Source organism: Branchiostoma lanceolatum, chromosome 10 (assembly GCF_035083965.1).
Source record: "Branchiostoma lanceolatum isolate klBraLanc5 chromosome 10, klBraLanc5.hap2, whole genome shotgun sequence".
In the NCBI taxonomy this organism is placed as follows: Eukaryota; Metazoa; Chordata; class Leptocardii; order Amphioxiformes; family Branchiostomatidae; genus Branchiostoma; species Branchiostoma lanceolatum.
The window spans coordinates 4003322-4024184 of NC_089731.1; the positions used below are offsets into that span (position 1 = coordinate 4003322).

At 42.0% G+C, this 20863-nt stretch overlaps 1 protein-coding gene across 5 annotated transcripts in view; it reads left to right on the top strand.

Annotated features, from left to right (window-relative positions):
- Positions 1-15935, top strand: part of LOC136443212 (nephrocystin-4-like) — a 32015-nt gene extending 16080 nt beyond the window's left edge. For 4 of the 5 annotated variants that reach the window (XM_066440357.1, XM_066440353.1, XM_066440356.1 and 1 more), the window contains 21 exons: positions 902-1043; positions 1367-1464; positions 1828-2016; positions 2495-2593; positions 3061-3175; positions 3491-3634; positions 4430-4531; positions 5109-5223; positions 6103-6189; positions 6673-6782; positions 7169-7279; positions 7697-7798; positions 8411-8535; positions 8998-9187; positions 9576-9662; positions 10088-10244; positions 11656-11824; positions 12170-12341; positions 12872-13051; positions 13434-13577; positions 14176-15935. In XM_066440357.1, the coding sequence (XP_066296454.1) occupies positions 902-1043; positions 1367-1464; positions 1828-2016; positions 2495-2593; positions 3061-3175; positions 3491-3634; positions 4430-4531; positions 5109-5223; positions 6103-6189; positions 6673-6782; positions 7169-7279; positions 7697-7798; positions 8411-8535; positions 8998-9187; positions 9576-9662; positions 10088-10244; positions 11656-11824; positions 12170-12341; positions 12872-13051; positions 13434-13577; positions 14176-14316 (2779 nt within the window). In that variant the 3' untranslated portion in view covers positions 14317-15935. Of the gene's footprint in view, positions 1-901; positions 1044-1366; positions 1465-1827; positions 2017-2494; positions 2594-3060; positions 3176-3490; positions 3635-4429; positions 4532-5108; positions 5224-5570; positions 5590-6102; positions 6190-6672; positions 6783-7168; positions 7280-7696; positions 7799-8410; positions 8536-8997; positions 9188-9575; positions 9663-10087; positions 10245-11655; positions 11825-12169; positions 12342-12871; positions 13052-13433; positions 13578-14175 lie in introns of all 5 variants that reach the window. The other variant, XM_066440354.1, reaches the window with a different exon arrangement.
- The last annotated feature ends 4928 nt before the right edge of the window (positions 15936-20863 follow it).

Genomic DNA, 20863 nt, shown 5'->3' on the forward strand with positions numbered 1-20863 from the left:
GTCAGTGTAAATATCATTCAACTCCAGTGACAGGGATGGCAGTGTCAGTGTGAATGTTATTCAACACCAGTGACAGGGATGGCAGTATCAGTGTGAATGTCATTCAACACCAGTGACAGGGATGGCAGTGTCAGTGTGAATGTTATTCAACACCAGTGACAGGGATGGCAGTATCAGTGTGAATGTCATTCAACACCAGTGACAGGGATGGCAGTGTCAGTGTGAATGTTATTCAGCACCAGTGACAGGGATGGCAGTGTCAGTGTGAATATCATTCAGCACCAGTGACAGGGATGGCAGTGTCAGTGTGAATATCATTCAACACCAGTGACAGGGATGGCAGTGTCAGTGTGAATGTTATTCAGCACCAGGGACAGGGATGGCAGTATCAGTGTGAATGTCATTCAACATCAGTGACAGGGATGGCAGTGTCAGTGTGAATATCATTCAACACCAGTGACAGGGATGGCAGTGTCAGTGTGAATGTTATTCAGCACCAGTGACAGGGATGGCAGTGTCAGTGTGAATGTCATTCAGCACCAAGGACAGGGATGGCAGTATCAGTGTGAATGTCATTCAACACCAGTGACAGGGATGGCAATGTCAGTGTAAATGTTATTCAGCACCAAGGACAGGATGGCAGTGTGAATTTCATGTCATGTGAGGTGACCACAAGCAAGGCCTACACATATACAGTCATGTACAGTGCCTGCTGAGAAAATTCTATTTGACTGCATGTAATATCGATGTTTGGTGTTATATGAAGTCAAACGTACTATCATATACAAAACTGTTAAGTATCAGACATTTTTCCGATATCTGATATTCTCATGTCTTGGAGTAGAAAAAGATTTGTTCTGATTTTGCTGTTCTGATTTTGTTGCTCTCTACCCCCCTCTAGACTACCAGCCTACAGTACCCCCCTGCCCGGCAGTCTCCCCCCTCCCCTGTCTTACCCCACCATCTCCCTCCCGTACCCCCAGTCCCACACCACCCCCCCTCACATGCTCAGTGACACAGCCATGGAGACAACAGATATGCAGGTGCGTGGTCTAGCAACTTAAACCTTTAGGCTATATTATGTACTAAATAGAAATTTAGTAAAAGTTGAATTCCTTACCACACCAGATGGTGCATAGCGGAGTCCATGTCAATTTCAATAGCCCTTGGGCCACACAATGTTGTGTCTTTAGTTGATCCAATTTGTAAGTAGCTTTATCTTTAAGGTACTTTGTACAGGATGAAGACTTATTTTTCATTCAATGTACAAGCTTTTTCTACAGTATAGTGATTAATTAAAAATTTAGACACTAAAAATATTCTACAAAGTAGATCATGATAATTTTTTCTGTTGTGTTCCCTCCAGCCTGACACGGCTCGTACAGAAGACATGACAGAGCTGACAGAACTGCCGTACACACCTGTACACGCCCCCATCATGTTATCAGCCAGGGGGACACAGAGGTGTGGTGTTTGTTTCTTTGTTTCTTTGTTTGCCTGCAGTCTTACCTATTAACACTTGTACATGCATCTCTACAAAACCTTTGCCCCATCCAGATTTACTGAACTTTGTGACATGAAATTGAGGCAAATGTATTTTCGGAAGCTTAAAATGACTGATTTAACAATAAAAATGAAGAACATTGAGCTCCCAAACGATGAGTGGGACAAAAAATGATTGAAAGCTGGACACAGCCCTGATCTGGCCTACATGTAATTATGATAGTTTTATTTCTATTCCCAATCTGCATACTAGTAGTAAGTCATAACGTTGCATGACGTATGTGGGACCTTTTAATCTGAATGTTTGAATCTCCATTTCTCCAGTGGCCAGGGTTTGTCTCGAGCAGCGTACGCCAGACTCTACACCGCCGGCTTCCCACCAATCGTGGACAGGCACGGGCAGTCCCCTGAGGTCGTCGACCCCGTAGATCATGTGACCGTGAACCTGAAGCAGGAGGAAGCAGACCCCCTGCAGAGCAACGAGATCATCTTCCAGTTCCTCGCCTTCTCAAGGTAGGAAAGCTAAGCCTTCTTTCTTTCTTTCTTTATTAGACTTCTGACTTCTCCATTTGCAAATTGCAGGCAGAGACAATACAGGTGAATACTCTCCTCTGCTAGTTGTCTTTGGGGCCTGCAACATACAAAGTCTTTTATATTCTGAAATGTCAACTCTCATAAGCCCACCAGTTACTCAAAGACTGAAAAAAAATTTTAAGTTTGCTTCCAGGTTTGCATGGACACGACCGAAAAAGAGTGGCATTGTCCTTTCGGTTTCTGTTAGCTACATGATCAGGTGGCAAACCTCTGCATTCAAAAGAACACAACACACTTATCTAAAGAGTAGGGGAGACCAGGTGTGTTTGGCCTAAAATGCAAGCCATATGATAGTAAAGCCGCATTGCACTTCCACTACATGTACATGTAACTACTTGAAAAAGCATCATGCTTCACCTCAATTTAGAATGACTGCTTCCCTTTTTCACCCATGTAGGATGCTCTCCGCCCAGCCGAGCGGTTCGGCGACCTCCCTGCCCAGCACTGTGTTCTTCACTCTACAGTTCTACAGGTTTCCTCCACTCATCACAGAAAGGTACACAGAAAATTATGATTTTTTTTTCAAACCATCAACTAATGTATTATAAATAAGTAGAGTGTACTTTTCATATGCTTTGCAGGTTTGAACAGTAATAATTCATCTATGACTAAGTTACCATATTGTTTTTTTCCCAAATCTGCATTGAAATAAAGATGTGCTTCTGACACCAATAAACCCGAAAACCCCGATTCAAGTTCCGGGGTCAGGACATCTTGGTTGCGGCTTCACCTTCTTTCGGAAGGGACGTTAAATGGTCCTGTTTTTAAGGAGGTGCCTCGTGCAATAATTGTAAAAGGGAAAGGGCTAGAGTTACATTGTCCTTTTGGAGGTAAACGTAAAGCCTCCCTATAGAGATATGCCCTGCTACTGAAGCAGCAAGAAAACTTTTTGCCCTATGTGCCACTAAGGCATCACAAGCCAGGTGTAAACGAACTGCTACAATGATGCTTGTTATTTTGCAGACTCTTGCTGGGTACGGCAGACAAGCAGTTAACCTCTGACCCCGGCTCCATGCCGTGTATCCTGTACAGAATCAACAAAGACGGGACAGTGGTACAGACGCCCCCTGGCTGCCAGGTGGGGTACTGCAGCTTATTCAAATATTCTCCACACTGCATTGTACACACCAGACCTATTTCAGGAATGTTTTAAAGTTTGTCCTTCAATGTCAAAGATGACCAATGACTCATTCAAAATACATAAATTAAAAGAACATGCACTGATATCAAAAATTGGTACCTAACATGCACAATGTAAGGCAGAAAAATCAGCTTTGAAACTGAATTCTGTAGTTTTTTTTCTGTTCTGTGTAAGATTTTGATTTTCAGAAAATGCCATCTATTGAAACAAGTCTGTACAGCTTAATTGTCTGTTTTACGTCCCTTTTCCCAGACTAAGTACCACATGGACCCGTCCTTCCTGAAGCCTGGAGAAGCCAGGCTATTTAACCAGTACCTGTCAGTACAGACTCTGCACATCGACGTCTGGGACGGAGACTCTCTACTGCTCATAGGGTCAGGTGCTATGGAACTTAAGGTGAACAAACAAACAAATAAACAAAAGAATACTAGATAAGCATCAAGAGATCTCAAAATTTTGAAAGACTGAAGCAAGTACAGCTAATTGTTAATGTGACTTAAAGTCTTGTCTGTCATGCATGATAAATCAAAGGGAATGCAAACAAATAATTGATTCTGCTAGATAGTAGAAAGGTTTACTACTTTTGTTTACTAGCAGTGTTAGTATGAATGTAATTCAGGACCAGGGATGGCAGTGTCAGTGTGAAACTAGTCAGCACCAGGGACAGGTATGGCAGAGTCAGTGTGAATGTCATTCAGCACCAGGGACAGGTATGGCAGAGTCAGTGTGAATGTCATTCAGCACCAGGGACAGGTATGGCAGAGTCAGTGTGAATGTCATTCAGCACCAAGGACAGGTATGGCAGAGTCAGTGTGAATGTCATTCAGCACCAGGGACAGGTATGGCAGAGTCAGTGTGAATGTCATTCAGCACCAAGGAGAACAGTGTCAGTGTGAATGTTATCCACCAACTGGGACAGCAGTGGCAGCGTGAATGTTATCCAGAGCCAGGGACAGCAGTGTCCATGTGAATGTTATTCAGCACCAGGGACAGAAACAGCAGTGTCAGTGCGAATGCCATCCAGCACCAAGGACAGGATCTTTTACTTTCAAAACCAGCCCTCTGGTTTTACAGAGTCTTGGAAAAATGGCTTTATTAAGGTTTGCTTTTTATTAGCTTCCCCGATGCCACACCACAACAATTATGTCTCGGTTGATGCATCATGAATTGTTTTCTTGTGTGTTATTTCAGCACCTGTGCAGACAGGGTCGAGCGGCTGTCCAGGTGACCCATGAGCTGGATATCATCACCACAGAGTACTCCGAGGACACACCGACTCTCACAGGGGACCTGGTTAGTGCTGGTTTGTTTATCTTACAAAGTGTTCAATGTCTAGAATACTTAAACCTGCAGACCAAGCTTTTTCAAAGAAAGATAAAAGCACTTACAAATGTAGTCTAGGGTTTGAAATATTATATCCAGGGTTTTAGATACAGTAAAACAGGGATTTTAGTTTGGCAGCAGGGAGAAAATTGAGTGTTCACAGTGGTTTGAAGTTTGTGGTTGAAACAATAGAATTGCTACAGTCATATGATGGAGATATTATTCCATTGGTTTTAAGTATTTGGTGAAGAGGTTGCTACAAACACCGTGAACATAAAATATCGACATTCAAACATTTCTCATTTTACAATACCCAGTTGCACTGTGTAGCTTAATCTTGATTGATAAAACTTATTTACAGATTCATTGCCTCTGGTTAATTGCAATCAAGCGAATGAATTGACGATTGAAAAAATGAACGATTGGTAGCAAAGCTACGGAGGATAGGGTGGGCTGGAAGAAAAGGACTATAGACATCCTTGAATCATCAGGACAAGATTATGAAGCTGAAATTTTTTAAAGGCTTTTTTCCCATTTCTGTGTTTAGACCAGAGGCGGCAGTGTGCGCCCAGTCGGAGTCAGCACCATCCTGAAGGGGAGACTTCACCTGCGCATGGCTAATGTGGGGCACCCGCAGGACAGGGCGAGGGGAGATGGCGCAGGTAAGCTTTGTAACACACCTGGTACAAGTGAGAAACACCTGTGTACAGCACCTGGTATATTTAGAACTCCTTTAGATATAGATATATAGATATATAGATACAGATATATAGACACAGGTGCAAAGGTGAGGTGCGATATGGCTAATGTGGGACACCTGCAGGACAAGGCGAGGGGAGACGAAGCAGGTAAGCTTTGTTATGCACCTGGAACAGGTGAGAAACACCTGTGTACAGCACCTGGTATATTTAGAACTCCTTTAAATATAGATATATAGATACAGATATATAGACACAGGTGAAAAGGTTTGGTGTGATATGGCTAATATGTGGGACACCTGTAGGACAAGGCGAGGGGAGACGGAGCAGGTAAGCTAAGTTTAGTGAACACCTGGTACAGGTGAGAAACCACCTGTTATCCACACCTGGTACCATCCTTTCAACACTTGAACCAATGTCATCATCCAGCACCGGAGACAGCAGTGTCCGTGTGAATGTCATTCAGCACCAGGGACAGCAGTGTCTGTGTGAATGTCATTCAGCACCAGGGACAGCAGTGTCCGTGTGAATGTCATTCAGCACCAGGGACAGCAGTGTCAGTGTGAATGTCATTCAGCACCAGGGACAGCAGTGTCTGTGTGAATGTCATTCAGCACCAGGGACAGCAGTGTCCGTGTGAATGTCATTCAGCACCAGGGACAGCAGTGTCAGTGTGAATGTCATTCAGTACCAGGGACAGCAGTGTCAGTGTGAATGTCATTCAGTACCAGGGACAGCAGTGTCAGTGTGATTTTTATTCAGCACCAGGGACAGCAGTGTCATAAAGCACCATCTAAAGTATCATCTAAAGTTTGTCCTGTTCTTTATTTTCCACCCATCTAGTGACAGTTCCAAAACCCCCGTCCAGAGTGGTTCTTCCTGCATCTGCTCACATGAGTTCTGCCATGAATACGGGTCAAGCAAGTCCGTGTAAGTAATGTTGTCTTTATTGTGTTATTTTGTGAATTCCACTGGTTTAGACATTTGTGCAGATCTAGAGTTAGAATCCTAACGTTCACTGTTTTCACTCACGAAAAATGGTAGCTCAAAATGACACTATTAAGGCAGACTTGGAATCTGGTTGACAAAAAGAAGTACCTGTGGTCTCACATTAGCTACCAATATCTGAATTTTGAGTTGTGTCTAAGAGGTTAAAAATATAACATTTTTGCTGAAGATAGATAACACAGGATGTTTGATTTTCAAGCCATTGTCTACTATTCATTGCACATGATCAAAAAGAGCATTGGAAGTTTTCTAGAACATTCATACAATGCATGCAATTGTGTATAAAATGTCCTTCTTCACTCAGAACTAGTTGACTAATTTTCAGTCACTAACTTAGGTTATAATCATCATGTTGGATAGAGATGCAGTTTCCTACATTTCTGTATAAAATTGATATTATTGCAGTGCTGAACCAGAAGACCAGCCGTGCTAAGAGACTGGCAGAGACAGACAACGAGCTGGCCCTGGTGCTGACTGCACGGAAGGACCCCAACATCACTCAGCTGGCAAGTCTGGTAAGAAGAATAACTTGTGTTAAAATGGATCATCATACAGATAAGCTGCTTTGTTATCATTGCAGATGGTATCCGATAACTATGGTATAATTATCGATATCGGTGAGTTTTTATCAGACTGAGTGATAATCAGATGCAACTGATTAGTTCTTGTATACAACTCTAACAGGTATTTTGAATTTTAGAAATCTACCTTACTGGTTTTAAAGGCTCCTTAAGAATTAGCATCATTATTAATAGTAAACGAGCACAGATGTTTCAGCTTAATTGGAATAAGATTGAAATGTTAACAAACAAACAAGAGTCTACATCTGATTCAGAAGTGAACTATACTCAGTCTGATATTAATCACAACATGTTTTTCTGTATTCATTTGTTGCTAACAGGACACTGGCGGAGAGCTGGACTCTGCACGGAAGAGAAAGTTGGCTCGAATGCAGGCCGTCCGGCAGACTCAGGGCTGTGAGAAGGACCTCAACACTGTCAACACTGTACTGGTATGAGGCACTTACTCACTCACTAACTTGCCATTCCTATCAACCGGTTGCCTTCACATGAAGTACTACTTTACAGGCTACTACTAGTAGCCTGTAAATTGTGATTGGAGCAACCGTTAAAATTCCACCTGAGATACCCTTAGACCGAGGGTCAATTTAAAAAGATCTAGTACTTAATGTAGCATGAGTGCTGTCTAGTAGTAATCACATCCCTGGACATTGTAAGCAGTGGCCCACTGTAACAGTTATAATTGCACTTGTTGAAGGAGATACACAATGATTGTCATGTAATTGTGCAACTTGTACCATTGATAATCCCTTTTTGATACACCCCAAAATGTAAATCAATTAAACCTAAAATGGCTGGAGGTTCACTTACCGGATGTTTAATCTGTATTTCTACATGTACTCTTCCAGCTGCAGAAAGAGGAGAAGGCTCAGAGAAACAGGGACCTGCGGACGGTGGAGCTGTACAGGGAGCAGACGAAACATGACGGCATCACCAGCATGCTGTCTCAGGTCAGCCTTTAATATCTATTCTTAATCCATTGGACTTGTGATAGAGATCATTCAGGGCTCCAGATATCACAGCTATTACAGAGGACTATAGCCTTATGATTTATGGCATTTGTTACAGGGCATTGAGATTAGATGATTTATTAACCTAATGTTTGATATGATTAATGTTGCTGACAATCTACCCAAAATATTTACAAAACTTATTATCTATTCTCTCTCTCTCTCCCTCCCTCTCTCTCTCTCTCTCTCTCTCTCTCTCATACACTCTTCCTCTTTCCCTTGAGTATCTTGAAACTGTGTTAAGATAGTAACTTACGGGACTTTGCTGCCTTTATTGATCTAAAATATTAAGTACTATCTGGATTATCTTAAGTGCAATATTGACTATGATGACAAAGTCCTTAAAATCACATTATTGATCACAGCCATAGAACATTGATTGCAGAAGTAGATATAATTCTGACCACTATCTCTGCTACAAAACATCTATTTACTACAAAATACAATTATTTCGCTGTTAGTTTATTAGTAAACTATCTGATAACGTCTGTGTACACTATGGTACACTGTACAATAAGCATCTAATGTAATATGTGGTTCCTGTTGTCCCAGGTCATCACCACCCACTACACAGTGTTCCCCAGTCTGGGCACGGCCGAGTTCTTTGAGTTTGTGCTGAAGAACCCGTACAACGTGGAGCACACCATCACTGTGGACTCAGACACGCCACAACTCAGGTGAGACAGGGTAGCTTTTTTTGATATTACTTGATGTCTTTTTTTAAAAAAGACTCCGATGTCTTGAAAAAAAGTTCCATTGCACATGGAGCATACCATCACTGTCAATCGTGGCACTCCACAACTAAAGTTAAGCAGCACAAAATGACATCTGTCACTAGATTTTAAGTTGGGAACTGCAGCTGCTGCTGTATATATGTGTGTCTCTTATGAATTCCTTCAGTATAAACCATAGATGTAAGAAAATGGAAGCCCATGTTGTTAATTTTCGTTTTTAAATCTGTCATTCTAAACTTAATATAGGAATGTGCAGTTTCATTGATGTCGTAAATTTCAGATTTTTTTGTGAATGGGGGAATTCTTGTCCATCCCGACAAGTAAATTTCTGTCCCTGGACAGAGGTACACATTCTGAAAAGACAGTCCTGGCCATTAGATATGAGTGTGTTTTTTATTCCTTCAGTATCATCACCGATGTGCGAGAGTGGAGACAGTTTAAGCAGGCGCACGACCTGAACACCCCCCTGGAGGAGAGCATGTTTGGTACGACCTCCACCTCTGGCCTCCCCGCCATCTTCCTGCGACCCCGGGAGTCGGTTTACGTCCCGTTCAAGTACCAAAGTCTGCAGGCAGACCACACTGTACAACCTCAGGTAACAAAAATTATTACTAGGTAGTAGTAGTGGGCAACCTCAAGCCAACCGTACACACTCACGCCACATCTTCAGAAAATACATTATTACTAGATTAGAAAATACAAAATTGCAAATTATTCAGGGCTGTTTAGCTTGGCCCAAGGTAAGTAAGAACTTTAAAGCCTTGTGAACCAAGAACAGAAACTTGACCTGCTTTACACACACAGAATCTGTTATTGTTTTCACAATCTTGAGTGTATCTATATTAAGCGTGTAAATCATAGTTTAAGCATAGCATAGTTTTCTTAGTATTATCTTGATATTTTAAAAATTTAGTCCTCTGTTTGGCATGAATATGCAATTAACTTCATTGTCATTGTCATTAATGAAAGTTGTGTGTCTACAGGGTCCTTCTGATACCATGTCGGCAAATCTGACAACACAGCTGACGACAGGCTTCCGTCCCAGCGTGCACCATTCCCGGAACATCAAGGTGAGACCTTAGACTAATGCCTAAAGTTTGCCAAATCCCTTGTCATTAGTCTACCACACTCTATTGGCTACCCCCAAACAGGAGCGAGGGACAATTATCAGGAAGCTTGGATCTTATTAAACTGGCATAGCCCAAGTCAGTTAATAGATAAATGTCGAACATCTCGTCCTATTAACACCACTTTACCATACTGTGTTAAGCTTGTGATTATGCTTTGAAAAAAAAGCAAATCCTGTGTGTAACTTTTCTAAATGTAAATATTAACAAAGGTATTGAGCAGTTTCCGAATTACATTACAAACCTGGTGATTCTACAATGTATTGTGCATCAGATTTTTCTGCAATTTAGGCCTAGGGCTACAATGATATACTTTTTCAAAAGTGTGTTATCAAATGATAAAACCAGTTCATCTTCATCCTCACCAGGTGTACTTCCGTGCGGAGGACCACCGCCCCGTGTCCATCCTGACGGTGAACGTGATCGCTCAGCCGCACGTGGTCGACCAGACGTTCCGCTTCTACCACCCGGAGCAGTCCTTCCTGAAGAAAGCAATAAGGCTTCCCCCGTATCACCAGCTGCAAGGTTTATAATTTTTACCTTCCCAAAAAAGGTTATGTTTTCGTGTGTGTGTGTGTGTCTGTCTGTCTGTCTGTCTCTGTGTGTGTGAACACGATAATTCGAGGTGGATTGTCTTGATAGACAGTCATGTGGTCGACCAGAGTTCCGCTTCTACCACCCGTAGCAGTCCTTCCTGAAGAAAGCAATATGGCTGCCCCCGTATCATCAGCTGCAAGGTTAGTGTACTGTAACTGACAGGCAGGTCTTGATTGAAATTCATGCTCATTCGCAGATCACTGAAAAATTACTCACAAACTTTTTCCCAATATCCAATCATGATGTTTGAAAACTTTCCCAGACTAAATTACTAGAAAATTGCCAATTTCATCATTTGACGTTTAATGAAAAAATATATACGTGGGCGAATGACCAAAATGAAATGTAATAATTATTGAATGTATGATTATAAAAAATATTCATCATCTTGGTGGAAAGGCTGTGCATGTCATTTTTGCTGCCATATGGGAATAATTCATAATGCAATGAATATTGTACAAAAACATTGTAAATGTATATCTATCACCTAAAGAATGGGAACTTTTGGACCTAGTTTGTTCTCAGTTACAGTATCAATTGCATACTTGGTAATAGTCACTCGAGCAACTGGAAAGATTTCGGAAACAGAAATTTCCAAATCCATACATTTTTTTAGTAACTGTTACCTTGCATACAAGTATCTGTATCTTGCCTGGATGTTATGGACATACAGTACTAACTGTAGTATGATTTATTTGATAATAAGCTTAAAATGAAGCAAATGGTATAATGGAGGGATTTCTAAACGAAATTTGGCCATTAGAACATCTGAAATAACATGGAAAGGGGAGTACTGTGTGGTTTATTTGATAATTTCTGAATCAGTAATTAAGCTTTAAATGGATCATTTACGATAATAGGTCTGTATTATACAAGAATTTCCTAGTGCAATTTTGCCAAAAAAATGAATGGAAGATTGAAAAGTTGAAATTAAAAGTTAGAAGCCTCAATGAAATAAAATTGTAATGTTTAACAGTTTTGTTATGAACATATACAGTATCAATCAATTTATCAATTGGTTCAGCATGTACATGCCAGGGTTGCCCAACTAGCCGTAGGCTATTACTAAGGGCGAACCCGTGTGCAACTGACTGTATGTTTTGAACCACTCACACCGGGAAGGACCCCTACTCTTTTCGATAAGTGCTGTGGGTTCTTTAACGTGCTTGAGGTGTGGCTCTCCTCAAACAACATAATTATACAGTATAATGCTTTATCACACGCTTTCAATGCTAATGAGGTGCAAAGGCTTTGATTTGATTGATTAAGCAGCTGATGTTGAACTACAAATGATTCCAGGAAGCAACAAAATGGCACAATCCTGATGTTTGTTTTCCAGGTGCAGTTGTCACGGCAGGTGGCTTCACCAGTGTCACGGCCAACTGCAGCGACCCCAACGTCATCTGTGAGACCAGGAAGGTCAAGGCAGGGGAGCCTCAAGACGTCTTCCTTAAAGTAGCCTGCGGCCCATCTCCTTCAGTCAAGAAGTTCTTTGTCATCATTTACACGTGAGTTAACCTGGATTCTGTGTTGACTTCCAACTTTACCTCTGACTGTGCTAACTGTTCACCTTTTGTAAGTTAAGGTCAGGCCTGGAGTTCAAATTCCAGGCAACTCAACATGCATGAAGTGCTGAACTCGAGGGTTGCAGTCCTTTGACATTGAATTGGGGGGGGGGGGGGGGTCATTTACCCAGGCATAATTTTGCAATCTTGTTATTTTTTTTTCTCCTTACCCCGAGGCATCACACCTGTCCAGTTAAGGGCTTAAATCCATGTAAGATCTTAAGCCATCTTGGCCTGTGCAGGCAAAGTACATGTAACAAACAAACCAACGTTTGCCTCCTTGCCCAGGGACCCTCACCAGTCAAAGCCGTGCCAGATCTGGCAGTTCTACCTGCACGCCCTGCAGAGGGTGGACATCAGCTGTGTGGAGGGACAGACTAGTCGCTTCTCTCTCATCCTCAGGGGAACCAACGCCTCCCGTCTCGTCAGGGTCTTTCCCTCACATCCCACTGAGATAAAGGTGGGTTACAGTCATGTAGTTATACTGGCTTCTAATACATAATGTAACTCTGAGGTTTGAAATGTTTAAATTATTTTCTTGATTGTTGTCAAGTTATTACTGGATGATTGTGGATGATATGGTAATGACAACTTTATTGCACAACAATTGTACAAGGTACAAAGTATGGCATTCACTGGTACATAGATAACATTCTATTAGGCTAACCAATCTATCTAATACAATATTATGTAGTACTTAGTCTATGCAGTTAACTTTTAAACACATTCGTTTATCATCATATTACCTTTGGTATCTTAATTCGGTCTGAAAAATTGGACTCTTAATCGTTTTTAAAACTGATTTCATGCTACTTTTAATTATGATAATTGTATGAGGATTAATGACTCGTTTGCAGAATTTCAATGTCTGTCTGATTTTAAGTGACAATTTCTGAAACATAGAAATGGAAATTACAACCTTCGAGTGGTTGTTGAATCCATGTTTGCCTGTAGTAGATTTTGCTTAATGTTTGTTGCTTTTCTTCTCAGGTTTCCCCAGATACACCCTTCATGCTGGCAGCCAACGCAGTCCATGAGGTGAACGTTGGTGTGAGGCCCTTGTCTCTGGGTAGCAAGTTCCTGTACATTAACGTGGTGGACACGGAGTACCACCAGCTCATCCGCACATGGCTGATCTGCATGCAGACCACGCAGGCCGTCATCTCCAAGGTCTGTTTGTTTGTTTGTTTGTTTGAATCTGAATAGACCTCTTGCCAATTATGGCGGCCATTTTGAATTTCCCGGTGACACGCACCAAAACGAGGCTGCAGTTGAATGCTCCCTACTTATTATTAAAGCCTGTATTGCAATCCCATTCACTGGTAAGTTTCACCCCAGGACCTGTAAGGTGAAATGCTGGTTATCCACCATGGCTAGCAAGCGTGAAGAATGAGGCCGGTTACTACGGAGGATGGCTTTTTTTTTACATTAGTATACAAACTTTTAGTAACTTAGAACTTGCTGTACATAACAAGAATTAGTTTCCATGAAGGTATAGCTACCACAGTCTAACTAAATTTTTCTAATGTGTACTTTGTTGTGTTCCCAACAGGCCTTTGACCTGCAGCTGCCCATAGGAGGGGGTAAAGGCTGTAACAAGAGGATCCCGTACACCAACCCTTACATGCACAGGAAAACCTTCGTTCTCCGCACCAACAGGCAGGACCTGCTGCAGTTCAAGGAGAACACATTCGAGGTGGGATTAAATCATGTAACACTGTGTGTTTGAGAAGTAAGCCAGTTCACTCACTACTGGATTTTGGGTTAAACAGGCGTTTTGTGGGTCCTTACGTCATTTTACCTGGACCCAAGAAGTGAAAAGACTTTTCACCACCTATTTTGGGTGAGGATCCCCAGAACATCAGTTTAAGCCCAAATCCTGGTTGGGTTGGTGTTTCAGGCGCCACAGTTGAAAGTACTGTTTCAAGTGTGGTGTCAAATGGCTGAGTGGCTAGGCAAGCAGTGGGATTAAAAGGTCCCCGGTTCAATTGCTGGCATCCTTGGCTAGACGTTATGTCCTTTGTAAAGGCACTTAACATGACTTTCCTCACTCCACCCTGGCGTAAAAGTGGGTTTCTGACTTCAGTTCGGGGAGTAAAAGGAGACTCCGCCTTTCAATACCTTGCCTAATAGACACAGTGGATAGCAAATGGGAGAATGAACAAAACACAAACTAGACATAAACTAGAATTATATTTATACGGGTATACAGCTTAGTCAGAGTTTTGTTATGTATAATTTTCATGTAATAGCAAAAAGAAAGTAGAAAAGAAAGTACTTCATTTTCCCCCCAGCTTGGTTCCGGAGACGTGTACACCATCGGGATGAGGTTTGCGCCGAGTCAGCAGCAGGGCACGACGGAGATCCTCATCTTCATCAACGACGAGGATGATAAGAACGAAGAGACCTTCTGCATCAAGGCAAACTACAGCTGATGCCTGTATGCTAGGTCCCTTATAGTGGTGCGTACCTAAACCCCGGACCTGTTCCGGACCTGTTCTTTTTTTAAACCTTTAGATTCAAGTCCAGAAAAACCTAAACATCTGGAAACAAGTCCGGACTTGAAAAAAAATCTCTTGCTTTTACACTCCTTTTTGATTTAAACCATCTTAAAGCTTCCTTAGATCGTGAAATTTGCACTGGAAAAATATGAAAACATTGCTGTTTTTTGTTTATAACTGAACTTCTGCATTAATTACTGACTGTATATAATTCCGCATATTATAGTTTTCAAATTGCATGTAAAATATATGCCAATATGCATTTTACATGAAACAGGAAAAAAAATATTCGTAGCACACATATTCCATTGGTTCAAGTCCGGACTTTCAAGTCCGAACCTGAACCTTAACCTCTGGACTCGAGTCCAAACCTAAACCTAAACTCGGGTTTAGGTACGCACCACTAGTCCCTTAGCTAGCCTTCTCGCTGCTGAAGGCCACAGGAAGTAAATTTTGATGGATGATGAATGGTTTATGTTGTCAATACATCGCTGCCCCAGTGAGGCTGAATTACGTATCACTTACAAGTTTGAAGTAAAATGTCGCAAAGTCTTGATACAAGTTTTGATACTCATTAAAATCTATTACATTTCATATGTGCATGCCTTGATGCCTGATTTCGAAAAGAGTAAACACAAGAAGATATAAAAAATTGGATGATACCTTTCCTATGGTAGACTTGAGTGTCTTGTAGAAGTGAGGTGGCTGTGACACAATATTTTGTTCCTTCAACTCTTGTCACAACATTTATGATCTCTGTTTTGACAAATTTAGGCATCTTGTTGTTTTTGCCCATCTTGTTTTGTTTTTGCTTTTAGAGTAGATTCAGAGTTTGCAGGTGATGTCATCCATAAAAGTTACTTTCTGTGGCCTAACTCATGTTGTAAGCAATATAAATTTGTTTTATAGGTCCAACTTCAGCAGGTAAATTGTTAAGATAGCTGCATGTTTTGTGTCATTGTCATTGTCATTATATTATAAATTATGTTTAAACTTGAAAAAGACAAATTTTGTACATAATCTTTACTGTATATAGTTATGAAAGTTGTGACATTCAGAGAATAGGTCATCCTATGTAAAAACTTTCCATTGTATAGCTATGAACTATTTTGTATGTCATAATGATTGTGATTTTCCATCTGGAACTGTGTGTTAAAGAAAATGTAAACAGTCTGAGCCTTATAAACCAGCTTAATTTACACACGTGAAGTAAGTGTAAATGTAAAATTGATGTTATGCTTGAATGTCAGATCTCTATACAATCCAACACCCCAATGTTAGGCTTATTGCAATTTGAACACTAGATATGTTGGTAATGCATATTAATAGTTTTGCAATGTAAATAGAAAACCTGCAAGGTGCCATTTCTGCAATGATTTACATATTGATGTCAGTGGACCATCAAGTCAGGGCTGCCCTAGGTCTTTCACAAGGGCAGTCTGTAGGTACATGTAAACAGTCTCTGTCATTCTCTGACTCTTGTGAGAATGTCCCCGTCATGTAAAGTGCCTAAACCATTTGTTATTCAAAGCAATAAACTGAATGGAAATGCAGCTTTTGCCTGATATTTTGTGTACAATGTACATAATGTGTCCGTACCTGTGTGTGTATGTACATGTATGTGTGAGTGTGTGTGTGTGTATGGGTGTGTGTGTGTGTGCGTGTGTTTGTGACTGTGTTTGAGTTTGAGTGTGTGTCTATGTGTGTGCGAGTGAGTGTGTGCGTGTGTGCGAGTGAGTGTGTGTGTTTGTGTGTGTGTGTGTTTGTGTGTGTGTGTGTGTGTGTGAGAATGAGTGTGTGAGTGAGTGAGTGCGAGTAATCAGCTTAACAGCTGTGTCGCCGAAATGCCAGCTTTTTTCAAAAGCACTTGTTTAGGGAAAGTACAGTCTGTAGTTTCTAGCTGATTGTCTGAGAGTGAGGTCAAGATAGGCTTTATAAGGTGTTAGCGACCCAAATGCATACTATTTCCTGTGACTTAAGGCTTTACCGCTTTGTATCCCTGAAATCAAGGACGTTTTGTGTCCCTGACCAACAGCGCGCAAACAAAGACAGGATGTGGCTGATAACACAAACCAACAGGGGTGTACGGGGTTGTGCCATTTACTTGATCTCACTAGGGTAGGGCGAACTGTTATGGTAGCCCCGAACTATATATATATATAACGTTATATTCAATTTGTTAATGTTAGACAGTCACGCAAAAACTGACTGCTAGTACGACCAAAGCTAGCTGTACCACTTCTTTCCTACCACAGAGGCTATCTACTACCGACAATCAACACCTTAGTATGTCCAGAACAGACGATATGGAAACCAGACTTTGGGCTGCAGTAAAAAGGAAAACCGCAATGAGGCCCAAAATCGAAAGCATCGTAATGCTTATAGTAACCCACATATTAAACGTCATCATCAAAATCAAAGCAGGGTGAGGTCAAGATAGGTTTTATAACGTGTTGGTGTTCGCAACCCAAATGCATTTGATTTCCTGTGACTTAAGGCTTTACCGCTTTGTATCCCTGAAATCAAGGACGTTTTGTGTCCCTGACCAACAGCGCGCAAACAAAGACAGGATGTGGCTGATAACACAAACCAACAGGGGTGTACGGGGTTGTGCCATTTACTTGATCTCACTAGGGTAGAGGTGAACTGTTATGGTAGCCCCGAACTAACGTTATATTCAATTTGTTAATGTTAGACAGTCACACAAATGCTGACTGATAGTATGACCAAACCAAGCTGTACCACTTCTTTCCGACCACAGAAGCTACAGTTGTATCTACTACCGACAATGAACACCTTAGTATGTGCAGAACAGACGATATCAAAACCAGACGTAGGGCTGCAGTAAAAAGGAAAACCGCAAGGAGACCCAAAGTTGAAAGCATCGTAATGCTTAGTAACCCATATACCAAATGTCAGCATCACAATCAAAGCAGGGCAGCTACAAATGTACATTTAGACATCAACCCTTCCTCGTTTAGAACATAACCTTAGCTTAATGAAAGTAGCAAACTCATACAGTCAGGTACGAATCGTACGTATAGATTCAGATAGATAAATTCCAATGGGCATTTGTGACTTGCAGGCAAAATGAAATTTACAGTCTTTTACCATTGATTAGAACATAAGATTTTTCCGATTACTGTATATTCCCGAGGTAGGTTCTACTGTCAGTTATTATAATTGTATCCTACAAGACGACGGGTCTAAAACAACGATCTGCATAAGAGTCGCCTTTCCAGCACAAAATGAAAAGTTTATCAATATCCATGCCCGAAGAGGAAACTAACAAATTACATGCAAAGCATAATGCGTTGCCTGTAATTGTTTTTGTTTTTTACCTCAGACCAATTTCCAAACATGCATGTCACAAGAGTACGTCATAGGAAATCCAGCATATTTACATGCAGTCAACTAATGAAGACATCAGTGGTTGGACGACAAATGTTAGTCGGTTGTCAAAGATGCTACGATGCGAGGCGCTTGTTTTGGTTGCGCTTCTGTTAGTCTTTAACCATCTGAATGTGCTTTCCGTGACGGTGACGGCTCAGCCATGCCCTGGTGTCTGTCGTTATGTATATGAAGATGAAGGCGCACCAACAGCACCAATATGTTTCTGTCCAGATGAAAACGTAACGGGATCACCCTGCAGCTGGGTTGGACGTGAAGGAACTGTGTACAGCTTTCCTGTGTGTCTCGATGCCATGCCGACAGGTTTCAGCAAAGACATTGAATCAATCCAAATCCAGTATCTCCGCTCTCCTACCCTGCTGGAGCAGTCTTTTGTAAGCCTTTCTAGACTTTACTCGATTTCTGTACATAAGTCAAACGTTTCCTCGATACAGCCAGGAGCTTTCGAAGGTCCGACAGGGCTGGCAACGCTCTATCTCCATGACAACCGAATCACCAGTATAGGTAAGTTGAAGTTGACTTTGACACTTGGTACCAAATAAATGTACATGCTCCAACTAACTCTTTAAAGGGTAAGAAATATGATAGTGATGACCAGTTTAATCTATTCGACATGTTTAGTCAAAACGATCAGCAAGAGTTTAAAGGTCTGGGAGGGAAAACAGCACCTGTTGACTAAGGAACAGATCTAAATCGGCATCTCTCCTAACCCTTTTGGACATGTTTAGTCAAAACGTCAGCAAGAGTTTAAAGGTCTAGGAGAGAAAGCATCACCTGTTGACCAAGGAACAGATCTAGATCGGCATCTCTCTTTTTTTTCATTGGATCTTTTCATGCAGTGTTCTGAACACGTTAATCTGTCAAGTTTGCATATCTGGCGGTATTACTTATGTTGCATGTACTATATGTAGCATATATCACTGAATACCGCTCTTGTAAAAATCCAGGATATGTGTGAAATTCCGTATCTAGGTGAAGTAGCGTTACAGTTACAAAATACAGCCTCATAGCGTACCACGCATCCATATATTGTTTCATTTTGTTTTATTCATTCAACTTCACAGATTTGAAAAAAAACAAACTGTAAGGAGTCGGTAACAGAAACCTAGTTCTACAAGGCAGGCTCATCAGGAAATATAAAACAAACAAGGAAAATAAATGGAACCTATAACATAACCAATACTACTTACAAGTGCAAAAGGTAATGACTGGATAATAATAATTGAAATAAATACAGCAATAATAGAAAAATACTGTAAAGGTAACGAGAATTAAGCAAAAGTTAAAAAAAAACAAGAGCTCGAGGCTAGGAATCAAGTTGCTAGGCAATATATCTATATATATTTAATATAAATCTGATGACATCTTGGTGGGATTGAAATAGGCAAAGGCAAAGCTTAAGCCTTCAGTGTGGGTATGGAGGGGGGGGGGGCTCTGGCATGTCTTGTTTCTGCTACGTTATTGTCATGTTGGCAATAGTATTCAATTGAACCTTCTTTCATTTTCCCTCAGAACCTGATGCTTTTCGTGGGCTTCAGAATATGACATATCTGCTCCTTGACAACAACATGATCTCTGTCATATCAAACAATGCATTCCGTGGTCTACCGTGTCTTCAAAGACTGTCGCTATCCCGGAACAGACTGACTTCTGTGCCCATTGATGCGCTTCTACAGCCTCAAGCATTAACGGCTGCAATCCTAGCAGCAAATTACATCACCACTATCGACAGCGACGTCGAGCGTCTGAAGCAAAACCAGCATTTGCATATTGTGCTAAGAGATAACAAGTTGCGGTGCGACAAGAGTGGAATGTGGTTCATCTGCAACCTGCCAGACCTTAACCAGATTTCTGATCGCGAGACACTTAAGTGCGCATCACCTGCTGACCTGCGCGGAGAGTTCATCGATAATGTCGGCTGCCAGCCTTATCATGACACGACCAGGCCACAAGACGACATCACGTCCATGGGAATGTCTATCACGACAGCTACTGTAAAGATGATCTCAGCAGGCCCTACAACCAACGAGACCATCCCCACGGAGGAATACACAGAGTTGTCATCCACAAATGCCTTGCCAACCCCTCAACATACAACAGAGATGGACTATGTCATTCTTCCTGAGGGAGACCCGATCAGCAACACAAATGACAACAGCATCTATATATTGGCCATGGTAAGTGCTGTTGTTGTGCCCCTCCTCCTTGTGCTGGCATCAGTAGGTGCCATCTTCATCTACAAAGGACGCTGTCGTGGTGTGGAGTTGGCCAATCACGACCAGCCAACAGCAGCAGGTGAAGAGTCAGCAGGAAGCCAGAAAATCGAGCCGTACGCAGTGGTCTACTCTGACTCAGCTGAACCGCAAGCATCTGACCAGAACTCGGCCAGAGCGGGCACTCAAACTGTTGACTCCCAACGTCAGACAGTCCATGACAACGAGGACATCGAACCATATGCAGTGGCATATGTTGATGTATCGGGGAAAGGGAAAAACGGCAAGCTTCCACCATATGCAACCACCTCCTTTACTGAGGTGCAAGCACAAGGAAACTCGGCCACGGATAGAGAAGCCAATACTGCCTGTGACCAGACCCAAGATACCATCCAGCCATATGCAGTGGCCTATGTTGATGTCTCGGGGAAGGGAAAAAACGGCAAGCTTCCCCCATATGGAACTACATTATTTGATCATGACCAAACCCCAGACCGCAATAATATAATTCAGCCATATGCAGTAGTTTACGACGAAGACCCGGGGCCACAGCTTCAGCCTCATGCAGTGACCCACGACGAAGACCCAGGGCCACAGCTTCAGCCTCATGCAGTGACCCACGACGAAGACCCAGGGCCACAGCTTCAGCCTCATGCAGTGACCCACGACGAAGACCCAGGGCCACAGCTTCAGCCTCATGCAGTGACCCACGACGAAGACCCAGGGCCACAGCTTCAGCCTCATGCAGTGACCCACGACGAAGACCCAGGGCCACAGCTTCAGCCTCATGCAGTGACCCACGATGAAGACCCAGGGCCACAGCTTCAGCCTCATGCAGTGACCCACGATGAAGACCC